Here is a 14,659-nt window from a genome sequence, read left to right on the forward strand (position 1 = left end):
ATGTCTTTATATCTCAAAGTTTTGAAATCTTTCGCAGGCAGGTTATTTACAAATAAGTTGATGTTGCAGGAGTTTCAATAATTTCCTTTAAAGTCCACACTTCACAAACTACTATGGTCGATGTGACGATCTATGTTACTAATACACTCTGTCATTTGATATATAATGCAGCACACGCTTTAATTTTCGAGAGGATGCAAAGAATTGTCTTATATGCAAACGTTTCTTGTATGAGAAGTTACTCCCAACACGTTTCTGATATATCAATGTAGGAACTTCAAACAACGACACATACTGTACATGTATGTCATCGCACTTTTATATTTACTGTAGCTGATCGCAATAATTATGATATTTTTTTTAAAAATGCAATGACAATCGGGATCAGGAGATTCAGGGCGATTTCATGGTAACAATATAATATGAAAGGTGAAAATAACGAACAGTGCTCAATCTCATAAATCGGATATCATCAGTATAAGTATCATCATCGTACAACGTATATATGAAAATGTTGAGTGATTCGATATAAAAAAGTTATGCTACATGATTTTCTGACAAGACCATTTTCACCACTTGTCAATAAAGACAAACATTATGGCATATCCCCCGGAATACAAATACAACAACCTGTCCATCGTCACGTTCTGTTTTATTGTGACGTCATTTGGTGAGAAATGTACAGAGGTATATTTATACTGCACTATGAGTGTTCTTAGGAATCTATGTGGATAAGATTGTGAATATGCTATCTATTCAACTATGGATTTAATCAGGTAATCTGATGTTTTTAAAATTCATTTAAACCAATTTTACTATTTTTTTCAGATTGTGAGAGAGGGTACTACCTGAGTGTTAAGAACCCAGAGCTACATAATCGAAACAACTCTGCCTGTTGGCCTTGTGGAAACTGCATAGATAATGTACCCTGTAACACCACAACTGGCCAATGTTCTGACGGATGCAAGGCCAACTACAAACCGCCCTACTGCACAGGTATATAGCGACACGATTTAGACAATTCAGCTCACCTGAGTTAGCGGTGTTCAAATGCAGATAACGAACAGTGATGGTCAAATAGCTCTCTGTCAGTTTTTCACTCATCACCCTTTCTTTAAAATCACGATACAATCTGCGACCAAACGTACCAAAATACCGTTAGGGAAAGAAATTATCTTCAAGTGAAAGGCAGTTCCTACCTAAATTCTATATCAAATTAAATAGTTCCTAATTGAATAAAATCGACGCCTTGCTACTTTTAACGTGGTAGAAATATGTATACCTTGGTTAAGCATGAACAGTTTGATGTACAGAGGCAATGGAACCTTTTTTATCATTATACATTATCATAGAGGTTTCTCTTTTCTGCTTGTTTTTAATTAATCAACAACAAAATTTACTGATATTACAATATAACTGAACGATTGTATCTTGTTTAACGTCTATCCGAAGAATCCTTCACTCATATAATGATGTCATCATTGCCGGCTAAGGGCTGCCAAATTTAGGCCTATGCTCGGCACTCATGGCCTTTGAACAGTGAGGAATATTCGAAGGACGGCCCAATCCAGTAGTGCTTTAAGACAAGTAACGGGTACTGATGATTTATTCTGACCCAGATTCTCACGGAATACAGCAACAACATAACACATATAGAAGTTTTATTTGAAACTCTGAATTCAATGCGCTATATCTATCTCTTTATAACGTTGTTTATATTGATTAATTAGTACCGGTACAAACAGCGGGTTGTATTCGTTACAAAGCACAATACATGATCGTGACTTAACATTCATGTGTACATTGTATGACTGTATAGTGAGACGGAGAGATAGTTTCTGGTGAACACAAAATAGAATTGTTCACGGAAAAGTCTGGAAAAGATGATGAATGGCAGATCCATTTTTATACACCCGTCATTAAACGGGAAGTATTATGTTATGGCGCTGTCCGTGCGTCTGTCCGGCTGGCTGGTTGTCGGTCCATCCGTCCATCCCGGGTCATGTTTTCCGGACTTTTTTCCATAACGGATGCATGTGCAACTTTGAAATTTCTTCACAATATCTCCCTTAGGAATTGTAAGAGTGAGTTTGCATTTCAGCTGGATTGGTCTATCCTTGACCCACGTTAGGGCTATACGTAGGTCAAACAGTTTTCCGGAGGTTTTTTTTTTTTTGCATTACAGATACATATATTGCCCTGAAACTTACACATAAGCTTCTTTTCAGATGAATAGAGGTTCAGTTTGTATTTCAGCTGGATTGGTCTGTCCGTCCATGACCTACATTAGGACTAAATGTAGGTCAAATAGTTTTCCGGGCTGTTTTTAATTATGGATACAGATATTGCCCTGATATTTAGTCAAAGGCTTCCTCTCAGAGGATGACAAGCTCAGTTTGCATTTCAGTTGGATTGGTTCATCCTTGACCTATTTTTTGGAAGAAATAAACAGATAAAAGGGTTTCCAAGCTTATTTTCATTATGGATATAGGTATTGTCCTGATATGTAATCAAAGGCTTCCTCTCAGAGGAATATAAGTTCAGTATGCATTTTAGCAGGATTGGCCCATCTTTGATCTATTTTGGAACTAAATCATCATAAATATATATTGCACCATATTTTGTCACAACCTCAATTTCAGTGAAAATTTAATACATAGTTTGTTCACATTGCAGATGGATTGGTGCTCCATGACCTACTGTTCTATTCAGAATATATGTTGTAATATTAAGTTAGAGTGCACAAAATGCTTCCAAGTTGAATGTCACTGTCCGACGGGTGTATATTGTACCATTTACTGATTGACACAACTTCGCCTTGTGTATCATGCAATTACAATAACAATAAGTTGTTGATAAGTACATAAAAGTTGTAAATTGATTAAATGAGTGTTATTATTTCCAGAATTGATTACAGGTGACAATGCGGGTAAGTATTACAACTAATTATCTGTATAACAGTGTCCTTAACACCGTAAAATGAAATGAAACATAAAACACGGTTTACATAGTATGTGATAAAATGTGTTAGAAATATAATAAAAGAAAATATTTCGCAATTCCTAATTCGCTTACGTGACGTCCTGTAAATTGTGCTTGACTAGGTGTATGTTGTATATATATGGAAGATGGAGATAACGAAACGTTATCAATCTCATAATTCCTATAAGGTACACAACATAGAGAGTTAAGACGGAATGATTGATATACCAGGGGTGGGATATGAAAAGTGCAAGGGGTTGAGTTGTTAAGTGATAAAAATGTGGCAATTGTAATTCTTATCAAACATTGATATGTAACAGATGCTTACACAGAACACTTTTTTGAAAATTAATGTGCTTTTTCTGAGTAAAAACGGACTCGTGTTGATAATGCCAGTTAAGTGCAGTAAAAAGTTAGGTCAATGTTCGGCACTCCCTACCTTTGAGCAGAGTTGCAATTTTATCGTGCCACATCTGCTGTGATTTGGGACCTCAGGTTTTGCAGTCTCACCCAAAACACCGTCCCATTTAGTCACCTTTAATGCTACGCAGGGGGTACTGATGGCCTACTCTAACCCGAATTCTCAAGGGAATAAACAGATTATGATTAAATTATGGATGTTAAGAATATAAAACAACTTATGTTATTAAGAAGCACAATTTGTACCATGAAAATTCCGCATATTAGACCACCAAAAACTTCAGAATACCTGTACTTTAGAACAACGTGGCGTATAACTAGGTAGTTTTGAATGACTGATTATAAGATATTAATTTTTCTGTCTGCCGTTTTCATTGAAGATTGAATTACTTATCATTTTATAGATATATGCCATGATTATCATTTAAGGTTAATTATTTATCAGTCTTATTTGGTTTTGAATTAAGAGCAGCGCACAATCCGTAAATGAAATAAATGAACTATTAGTATCTTGATTTCTTGTTTTGTGAGTGATCTAAATTGAACTATTAGTATCTCAATTTGTTGTTTTCAGTCCAAACCACAAGAATTATCATTGCCATCCTTACCACAGTCTCAATTGTTGCTATAGCAACAATTATTGGGATGATTTTCCGTCAAAGGTTGAAGAGACGATCGGAAAGCAAACCACCTGAACCCGAGAATGAATGCAACAGGACTATGGATGCCACCCGACAGCGACTGCGATCTGAAGGAGGACCTGAGTTCCCGTTACATGACTATGACAAGATCAACACAACAATGGATGACCATACTTACGATCAGGTTGGTCTCTCGAATGAAGACGAATATCAAGACGTCCAAGCCTGCGGATCAAGCACGGGTTCTGATCCCTGAGTCTGAGTGTGGGATGTACTACAGAAAGATCTGTTAACAATTCAATTTCTTTTGTAAAAGAAAAAATGACTTTCATTTGACTCTATCACATTTATGTGTCGAATAAATTAAGTTATCCGTAAGTTGCGCCATATGACGTCATATGTAGGACGTGATGATACGTTTGGATATTCCGTTTCCATTCCACAGCCTCACTTCACAATTTCTTCATAACTACAATAAATCTGATTTTCTAAATAAAACTAAAAGGAATGCAGGTGACAACTTCTCATGTTATATAATAATTTGGGGGTAATTTTGCGGGTTACACATTTAATACTAGTATGTAAGTGACAGCTTCCTATGTTATATAATAATTTGGGGGTAATTTTGCGGGTTATACATTTAATACTAGTATATAAGTGACAACTTCTCATATTATATAATAAGTTGGGGGTAATTGTACGGGTTACATATTTAATATTAGTATGTAAAACCCGAACATAGCCCTTCAGAATGTCCAAAAAAGAAACCACCCAGTGTCAAAAAAATACCTTATGCCAGTATATTTGAACCCACATCGATTTACAATTCACTTCGTACAGCTTCTTATATATCATAAATATTCCTTCCGAGAGTTTTTCGAATGTTATCTCTGTGTCAAATAGAACATATTCAGAGTAGCATACTAATGATAAAATCATGATCTGAAATCGTCAAGAAGATGACGGCTCGGATCTGTAAAATTTGTATGGTGGTCAGCAAGGGCCATGACTTCGTGGGTGGTACGAAGATGTTGCTCGTCTTCTTGTAGAGAAATGCGGCTTAGTGTGTGGGGTTCCTTTTATATTTTGTATAATTTATATCTTAATGAATGATTTTGTAAATAGCATTACTAGTTTCTATACTGTATTATTCTTTTTATTATTTGTATGCAACACGTCTGAATAGATTCATTTGCTGCTACGCATTTGCATTGTACAGATCTTTTTCTCTAAACTCTTTGATACAGAAGATTAATGATGAGTACTGATCCACTGATTGTAAAATTGTTCTAGGTCACATCAAAGAAATACCATCCAATAAAAGCATCCATGCTTTGTATTGATTGTATGTTGGTGTATTTCATGATAACAGATACATGTATGAACAGTGTCAGGGGGTAGCTTGTTTATTGATGCATGGTTTACCTGTAATTTTCAAATAATATGCAACCACTGATTTAAAGGATATTTAAAGGTTATGAGATTGATCACTGTTCGTTATCTTCACCTTTCATATCCATGTATCCGAACAAATTGAATAGAACGACTTGTCAACCGTTTGAATTAGGTCAAATTTGGTGATGACTCATGAAAGGTGAAGATAAGGACCAGTGATCAATCTGATAATTCTATATGCAATACAAAATAGAAAGCTGAACATACACGGACCCTTGGATATAGCAGAGGTGGGGTCAGGTGCCCAATAGGAGTAAGCATCCCCTATCGATCGGTCAAAGTCGTCGTGAGTCCTATATTTTGAGCAGGTAAACGGAGTCAATATGTGCCAAGAACGGTCTAGCAATCGGTATGAAACACGTCATACAACATTTGATCGAATGATAGGTTGTATTGGCAAAGTAGATTGTTTTAACGATCATAAAAATTGCGAAATGTAATATGATAGTTCCAAGTTAGCAAGGATGTGACCTAGAAAAAATAGTGTTCCTTTTGTATATTATAATTTAAAGGTGTAAATATGCAGGAATAATTGATTGAACAATGTGGTACTATATATGGTTTATTAAATATTGAATTGTCTGTCGATCGTTTATAAAACATTTATGTTCCACATGAACTCCACCTATGGATTGAAACAATTTCTGAGAAATCTTTTTGTTTCAATGATTGGATTACGATGAAAAACTGAAGATAACGAACTGTGATCAATCTTATAAAATGCATAGAGAATAGCGAATGCAGAATTAAGAATAGGGTACACAGACCCTGTCTCTACTAGGGGTGGGGTCAGGTGCCCAGCGAAATAAGTATCGCCTCTTAAACGCAGATAATTATATGCATTTTTGTTAATGAAATTCTGAATATCTTGATAAGTATACGTAATTTCGGGATAATTATTTTGGGGAGCAATGTAAATCGACCGTATCTGATTATATGGGTATACTGAGTATAGTTTTATACCACTTCTTTAATTCTTCTTTTTTATCAGCGAACTTGGGTACTCTATATTTAATGTTCTATACCTTTACCCTTTAATAGTAAATTCGAACCCAACCAATATATTTCCCTGTGCTGTTGGCCGGCAACTCCTTAAGTGAGCCTTGTATCTTAGTCTGGTAAACAGAGTAATCCATATTCAAATCCACATTTAAAGAACGGTCTTACAATTCATATGCTTTGACACATATTAGACAGCATTCGCAAATATCTGAACATTTTTAACGACTATAGAATTTGCTGACTTCAAACAAAACCGTTGGAACTTTTGTAACATCAACTTATTTGCCATTAGCTTGCTTCGATTTAAAAATCAATTTGCGAAGAACATGCTCTCACTTATCGAATCAGTTGAGAGATATAAATACCATATACAGGTGAGAGTGGAATATTGCTACACAGATATGGAAAATTGATGATAGAGATGCTGAAGTCATTCCGTGTATATATAGTTGAGTTGTTAGTTTACCTTTAACACCAATGCCCAATGCAATATCCAACTATGAAGCATATATTGAAGACTACTTCCGAATCCATAAGGATATATTGAATCGACATACGGATGGAAATGAAATTGTTAATAGAAAAAAAGTCGTTGATATATCTATTGGACGAGATGAAGTGGCAATTGTTTGAATAAATTCAAAAATATTTTGAAGATACTCATGAAAATATCAAATATGAAAACCGACCAAATAGCAAAGAAGTTGATTTTTTTTCCAAATGAGAATTACAACAGGTTACTGGACGACCTGATCACTAAAAACCATGTCAATATTGTCATTGAAGAAAGAAGTCTAGCATCGATCTTTTTAATATCAACAACAGGGTACTTTTACGAATAAAAATTATGTTTAACAAAGCAATTTTTGAATGACTGATCAGAAGATGTGAATATTTCAATGTTCCATCTTTATTTAAAACAACAACAAAAACAGCTGTATGTGACGGTAAGACAGAACCATCTTTAAAAGATCGTGATAAATGATGTGAAGAGTTGTAAGTGTTTCATTGTTGTTGATTGGGGAAAGTTTAATGAATGTGGAAAGGGGAATATAACAAAGAATACAAGACCATTCATGTCCTTCTTCAGTAAATTTCTGGATACCTGCGTTGCAATCTTGGTTGCAGAAACAGCTTCCTTGTATCCCAATATTCATTTTATTATTTACATGTACAAAACTAACTGCGACTAGATCAGTTAACACTATAGTGTTGACTAGAAATGATTTTTCTCAGCTGTATGATGTAACAGTGTTATACTACAGATCTACAGTCACCTGCCATACATTATTTCGCAAGATGACCGACTTGCTGATTTAAATACCAATATACCTTATACAAAAATGTTTTTACTTTCTAAATACGACGCCATCGCTTAAACATTCCGGTATGAATAATCGCACTTGATTATTGTTTGGGGGGAGAAATGCAAATAAAGTTGAATTATGCCCCTTTCGTAAACAGTTATCGTTTGTTTAGCAGCATGGTGCGTCACGGAAAAGAATTAATGACAGAGCAAAAAGAAATAATTCTACAAATGTCAAATGCGCATTATTTTTGTTACAAAAATAACCCCACAGAATGTAATAGTAATATAAGTAATAACCGTTCATAAATTTCTGAAATATGTTTGAGGAAAGGGAAATGTAGAAAAAGATGCCACGGAGAGCGACAGTACGCAATGACAGCTGCCTCATGTGGATCATAAAAAAGAATAAAAGACAGACTCTAAAAGATGTTACAAACATATCTTATATTAGAACTGCGTGTGATGTTCCTTGTAGGACCATAACAAGACGATTGGATGAAGACGGATATAAACGTGTGGTTTAAAAGAAAACAGCTGTCTCTCAAATACATCGTGAGAAAATAACCCGTTTTTCCTAACAAAGAATGCAATGGACAGTGGATAATAAGTGATCATCCATGAAATTTGGTGATGGAACTGGGAAACAACAATAAGGTATATGTATGGAGGAAAGCAGGCGAGAAATTGAGACCCGAGTGCCTAGGTTTGCGTGGTGACAGGGAGACATGTAGAGCCTCTATCATGTTCTGGGCCTGTATCTCTTTTCATGGTGGAGAAACGTTGAAAGCTGTTGATGAAAATATGAACAATGGAAGGTATACCAACGTTTTAGACGATTGTATTTTGCCAATGGTCGCTCGTCACCTTGTAAATCGGCGTTGGGTTTTTTCAAGAGTCACGTTTCCGTTAGATCGAATGGATGAAAACCAACGATATAGTAACACTACCATGGTCCCCACAGAACCCAGACCTAAGCAATATAGAAAATGTTTTGAAAGTGTTGAAAGTTCCAGTGCAAATGCGAACAAACGAGATAAGAAATGCTGATAACCTGAAAGATGTTGTTCAAGGCATTTGGAGTAATCTCCCTTTGATATACATTTAAAGTCTACCAAGGAAAACACGGACTTTGTTGCGTTCTCGGGGACATTACGAAATATGAACCAAAAAAGTATGTGATTTGTTTTACTGAAAGAAAGCAAAAAAAAAAAAAAAACACAAAAAAAACCCAACAACAACAGCAAAAACAAACAAACAAAATAAAATAAAAAAAACTAGTGATCCTAATTGTTCCCTAACAATTAGATGACTTTTCACCCTTTCATAGCTTTTTCCTGACACTTTTCAACTTTTCCCATTTTCAACTTCAATACTTCTTCACTTTTATCGCCTAACCGGACAACACCTAAATCCTAAAAAAAAGAAAAAAAAGTCCCGACGGTCACCCATCCTACTACTCGTCGCGATGAATGCAGCTTAACTTGAATCATGGCGACAGACTCTCTACCACAGCACCAGACTGACTTGCTCAATAACGAAGAAGTCCAAGTGAATTATGAACTGTTTAGGGCCACGAAAGCCATTGTTTAAAGACCGGAACATTCAAAGACAATCAATAAAGGAATTTAAAGGGTTCCAATGCTGTTTTTATGCGTGTTTGAACGTATGACATGCGTCAATGTGCATGGATATGGTGTGGATTTAGGAGGACGTGCTGAGAGACAGCAAGTCCTGTTGTGTTGAATTGTGGACAACCACGGAATCGCACCGAGAGGTGTGTGACTTTGACATTTGACCTTGACCTCATTTCGAAGGTCAAAGTCATCGGTCTTCATGCAAGTGATCCCGTGTGTCTAGGTCTATTTATGTCAAAGTTAGAGGCTTCAATAGCGATATCGGAGAATTCCAGGGGCAATAACTCTGCTTAAGGGGTTTCAGTTCCCTTCAGTTTACTTCTCACTGCAAGGAAGTTTCGTTGGAAATTCCTCAGCGAAGGTTTCGTTTCTCTACGACTTCAGGTTCTGGAGGAGTAGCGATGACAAGGTATTCAACGCGCGTCGCCACAATTCGCAGAGGGGTCAAAATTTAGAGTTTTCATTCATAATACGGAGACCCTCCAGTATGACATGCTGACCCATATGATATTTCACTGCTATCTGAAGCGGGAAAGAGGGTACAAAAAGTGCCATTTTCTGGTCTTTTGGGATGACCTTGACCTTTGACATTGACCTTTTTCAAGGTTATCCGACAGGTTCCAGTGGATTCAGTGTCTCTACAACGAATGCTTTAGGGGTCGTCAATTTGTTATGTACAAATCGCAAAACATGAGGGGGCATTAACTCCCTTTAGCGGACACAAAATCCCTTCATTTGAAATTCTTCGCTTCTACTAAATGACCTCTATGCTTCAGCAAAGGTTTCATCCTCCAATCCTTTACGGTTAAAGGAAAAACACCAGAATTGCCTAGCTACAGGGCGCCGCCATTGTGGACACCCAAAGTTGTGCGGAGAAGAAAAGTTGACAGGAGATCTGATTGGTCATTAACAGAAAATCTTTGTGATGGAATTTAATAGTGAAATATAAGTGATAAAAATGACAGGTGACGTAACAGAATATGTAGAAAGATACAGAAGTTATAAGGGAAGATCTGAGTGGAGAGGTGATATTTGGATGGACAATTTCATTCAGTGCGGATCTACACTAGTTGTAAACAGGCCAAAATTTGAAGGAAAAACGCAACGGCAAGCCATATATTTTTTGGTGGAATTTTGAAGGGGAGATGATGAACTTTGCTGAATGGTGACTGATTTTTTGAAAATTGGCTTAATAAATAATTGACAGTGATTGGAATTTGTATGGAAGTCTATGGGAAAACATTTGGTGGTGTTTGTCCTATAAAGGAGTAGCGAGAACCAGTTTATGAGGTAAGTGTAAGAAAGTAGTGCATTTTTAGCGCCATTTGTCAGTTTTACAATAAAATGGATGTATTTTTTGATAATTTGAAAGAAAAAGTCAATCGTAAAAGTGTACGGGGCCCCCAAGGGGGCACCTGCATCATTTGGAGGGGTAGGATTTCCCCCTCTGGCTATGGACTACAAACTGTCTACTGGCCAGAGGAGGGAAGAAAGGTGGAAAAGGCCCACAGAGTTGCCCTTATGGCAGAGTGGAAACTGACTCGGAGTCTTCCATGCCTTCCTTGGCCCAGGTGAATTCATCACCGATGTTTTTGGCCATAGGTATATTCGCCCCACATGTCTGCTCAGTGCACACATGACTGGGATTGTTCTTGAGATGTTGTCCTTTGGGGCATATTTTGTTTTTAGTTACTAAAGATATTATTTTGTGACTACTGGTCACATTCTCTGCAATTGAGAAGACGGTTTGTGTAGCTGGTTGGAAGGGGGTTTCCCCTACCCCAGAATATAGGGCGTTATTATACATCCCATCGCACTGAATTCCTATGGTTTTTGGACTTTTGGCCCCCCTCAATTTATTAATATCAACTAATTTCTTACATCTTTTTTTCATATCAGACTTGTTTAAGGTGATTACTTTTTGCATAATGGTGTTGCTTGTTTTTTGTAGAGAAGACTCGGCTGGAGGTGGGGTGTTGGTTGACATGAGGATTTTACGAAGAGAAGAACTGCCAATGGGGGTTTGACTGAGACCTATTTGTAGGCCATAGTTTATTGCTGCTGCTTTCCTTCCCCTGGAACCGGATTCTACTTCGACATAGAGGCTATACATTTTGGACACGTAGGTGCAGGTGTTACATTTAAGCCGTAACCTAGTGCCCAGGCCACGCCTCTCTTCAGAGTCCAAGTCCCAGGTTAGGTCACCATCACAGCCTGGATTGGCCCGCCCATGTTCTTTGAACTCTGCGTTGAACATGCCACATGTCTTTTCCAGATGCAGCAGTCTGTAGGAGTTATTTTCACACCTGCCGAAATCAGTTATGTACCTGATTACTTCCTAACCAGGCAAGTTCATGTTCAGAAATTAGAGTTACTTCCCTTTGACTATACTTGTTCTCAAAGTTGAGTCAAGGGGCTCATCACAGTCCCTAACAACTGTTTTTTGTAACTTTCTCTTCATATGAATGAACAATTATTGTAATGTTGCTATAATTTAGAGAGTTTATTAATTATAAAATTAATTAAGCTAATTAAATTTACAGGGTCTTAGGGATACCCCTTATTTCAGCCAATTTGGCCATATGTGGGCCTATTCTGAGAATTAGAAAAAAATATTTTCTACTCAAAAAGGTTTTGTTTCATAATTTAAGAAAGTTAGAAGAATTGTAATCGTAACCCTGAGGATTCAGCCTGATTTAAAGTCTCATGGTTTCCTTCCTTTTTCAGGGGTCTTGGCCGAAGCAGTCGGTGGCACCCAGGCCTGAGCATCATTTCCTGCTCCTCGCACAGAGAGGGTGGATGCGTCACCAGTTGTAGGGTTTCCCAGTCAACTCTCGTGAATGGTGCAGGTGAGTTTTCTTTTTTTCATGTAATTTCCCCTTGTTGTGAGGCACATATTTTGGCTTAAAACCATAATTATTCCCTTTTTTGAATTTTCCCATCTTTGAAAACTGACATATAATTCTGCTAGGAATATTCTGTCTGAAGTGAAATTCACTTGTGATGTGCTTTTTCCAGTGCTCTATCAGCATCATGTCAAGTTTAAGTGATATCGTGTAATAATTTATTATCATGATAGGAATTAGCAAGCAACCCTCACTGCAAAATGTATCTGAGTTAAAGAGGGTAGTGACAGTTTTACTGTTACAGAGAAACAACAGTACTAGATCAGATTACCCCTCATATGTTTTGATAACCTTCTATTAATTGGCTGTCAGCAGCTTAGTGAATTCATTCTGAATTGGAAAAGTAAATGCATTTTGAAAGCATTTTTCCTTGATAAATTAAGATTTTTTGGCCATTTTTTCAAAAACCGGGTAGAATGTACCCTGAATATGTAAATTACATGTGAATCCTCACATCCTCTTGAAAACATCAAAAATAAGACAATAAGACTGTTATTTACATTTTTTACTTCAATAAGCACTGTAAAAAGTCATTATAAAGTTGACATTCAACACAGCTTCATATCACAGTTGAGTTCATCATGTGTGAGGGGTTACATTATATAGATAGTCATAATTTACATGTTTTTTCATGTAATTTTTTCATGTTACATATTTTACATGTACTATGTGCATGTTATCTAAAAATGTCAAATTGGCCACTTTTTCACTTTGTTTTCCATTTGGTTATAGGAAAAACACCAGAATTGCCTAGCTACAGGGCGCCGCCATTGTGGACACCCAAAGTTGTGCGGAGAAGAAAAGTTGACAGGAGATCTGATTGGTCATTAACAGAAAATCTTTGTGATGGAATTTAATAGTGAAATATAAGTGATAAAAATGACAGGTGACGTAACAGAATATGTAGAAAGATACAGAAGTTATAAGGGAAGATCTGAGTGGAGAGGTGATATTTGGATGGACAATTTCATTCAGTGCGGATCTACACTAGTTGTAAACAGGCCAAAATTTGAAGGAAAAACGCAACGGCAAGCCATATATTTTTTGGTGGAATTTTGAAGGGGAGATGATGAACTTTGCTGAATGGTGACTGATTTTTTGAAAATTGGCTTAATAAATAATTGACAGTGATTGGAATTTGTATGGAAGTCTATGGGAAAACATTTGGTGGTGTTTGTCCTATAAAGGAGTAGCGATGACAATGATTTCTGCTAAAAGGTCTGATAACTCCGTAAGGGGTCAAAGTTACATGACGTAGGGTGAAATGTATTCGTTTCTCAAGAAGTGCTATATGATAGACTCTAAAGTTTTTCGACAAGTCTGAAGACGAATTTTTTTTGACGGCAAGAAAATAATAATAATAAACAGAACAATAGCAATAGGACTTTCCACAGAAAGGTGGAAAGGCCTACTGATGATTTATTTTCGAAAAGTTTCGATGTCGTCTATTTTGCAGCGTCATTTGTGTCCCACTGCTGTATTTCATCAAAACATAGAAATATATACTTAAGCTTACTTTCAATCCAAGCTATCGGGGATTATCATGAACAGAAATAATATATAGTTTTAAGAATAAAAATAAAGGACCCTTTGGATTTTTTTCAACACGTACTTGTTTCAGGCTTGCAGATAAACATGGAAGTACATAAGTATAAGTATACCGTTATCTGGATTTCCATTCACACAAAAAAAAAGAACTTGCTAAGATAACACGCACTTGTGATTTTCCGTTTTCACTCAAGATTTATACCAGCCACACTCCTTATCAAACACGAGTCAGCTATTCTCTCTCGGCCTAACTGAATACACTAGTGACTAGTATTTACATGAATTATCAATGGAGGGGAATGACTGTTGTCATTCACGTTGCAGGTGTTAAAGTTTAATGAACAGATTGTTTTGCATGTTCGCTAATTCAATGGTAACATAAAACTTTAGAGGTGACGCATTGACAGCGCCGGTAAACAGAAAAAAGCAACCTCGTATCATCTTTAGTTTGATTTATTCCAAATGCCAACATTTTGTGTGAATTTTACATTTTTTTTTACTTCAGATACGCCGTGATAATTATTAGGAATCTAAATGCATCTCATTGCACTGAACCTTACCATCATGTCAACAGTATCAATTTCTAGCCCTAAAACACCAGGCTATGTGTTTGTCTGACTTGTTTGTTTAAAATGTAATCATCAACTTTGAACAATTTAAAAAAATCCCTGTCAGCAAAAATAAAACCATCTAGGTAATGATCAATGGTAGTCAAGTCACTCTTTTGTTCCACAACCCATTGTAAAAATGTAGCGAACTCCC

The 14,659-nt window shown here is 36.5% G+C and overlaps 1 protein-coding gene and 1 long non-coding RNA gene across 2 annotated transcripts; both read left to right on the plus strand.

Moving 5' to 3' along the window:
• Positions 1–204: 204 nt before the first annotated feature.
• On the plus strand, positions 205–5,433 carry LOC125663388 (uncharacterized). The gene is made up of 3 exons (XR_008797718.1): positions 205–996; positions 2,906–2,929; positions 3,977–5,433. It is a non-coding gene; the product is annotated as an uncharacterized LOC125663388 (long non-coding RNA).
• A 5,844-nt stretch (positions 5,434–11,277) lies between these two features.
• LOC130049230 (uncharacterized) lies at positions 11,278–13,480 on the plus strand. Its single transcript, XM_056146550.1, has 3 exons — positions 11,278–11,789; positions 12,171–12,292; positions 13,082–13,480. The coding sequence occupies exons 1-3, from the start codon at positions 11,674–11,676 to the stop codon at positions 13,204–13,206; spliced, it is 363 nt and encodes a 120-aa protein (XP_056002525.1). The 5' UTR covers positions 11,278–11,673; the 3' UTR covers positions 13,207–13,480.
• The last annotated feature ends 1,179 nt before the right edge of the window (positions 13,481–14,659 follow it).

The sequence above is a fragment of the Ostrea edulis genome, chromosome 8, assembly GCF_947568905.1.
Source record: "Ostrea edulis chromosome 8, xbOstEdul1.1, whole genome shotgun sequence".
Classification (NCBI taxonomy): domain Eukaryota; kingdom Metazoa; phylum Mollusca; class Bivalvia; order Ostreida; family Ostreidae; genus Ostrea; species Ostrea edulis.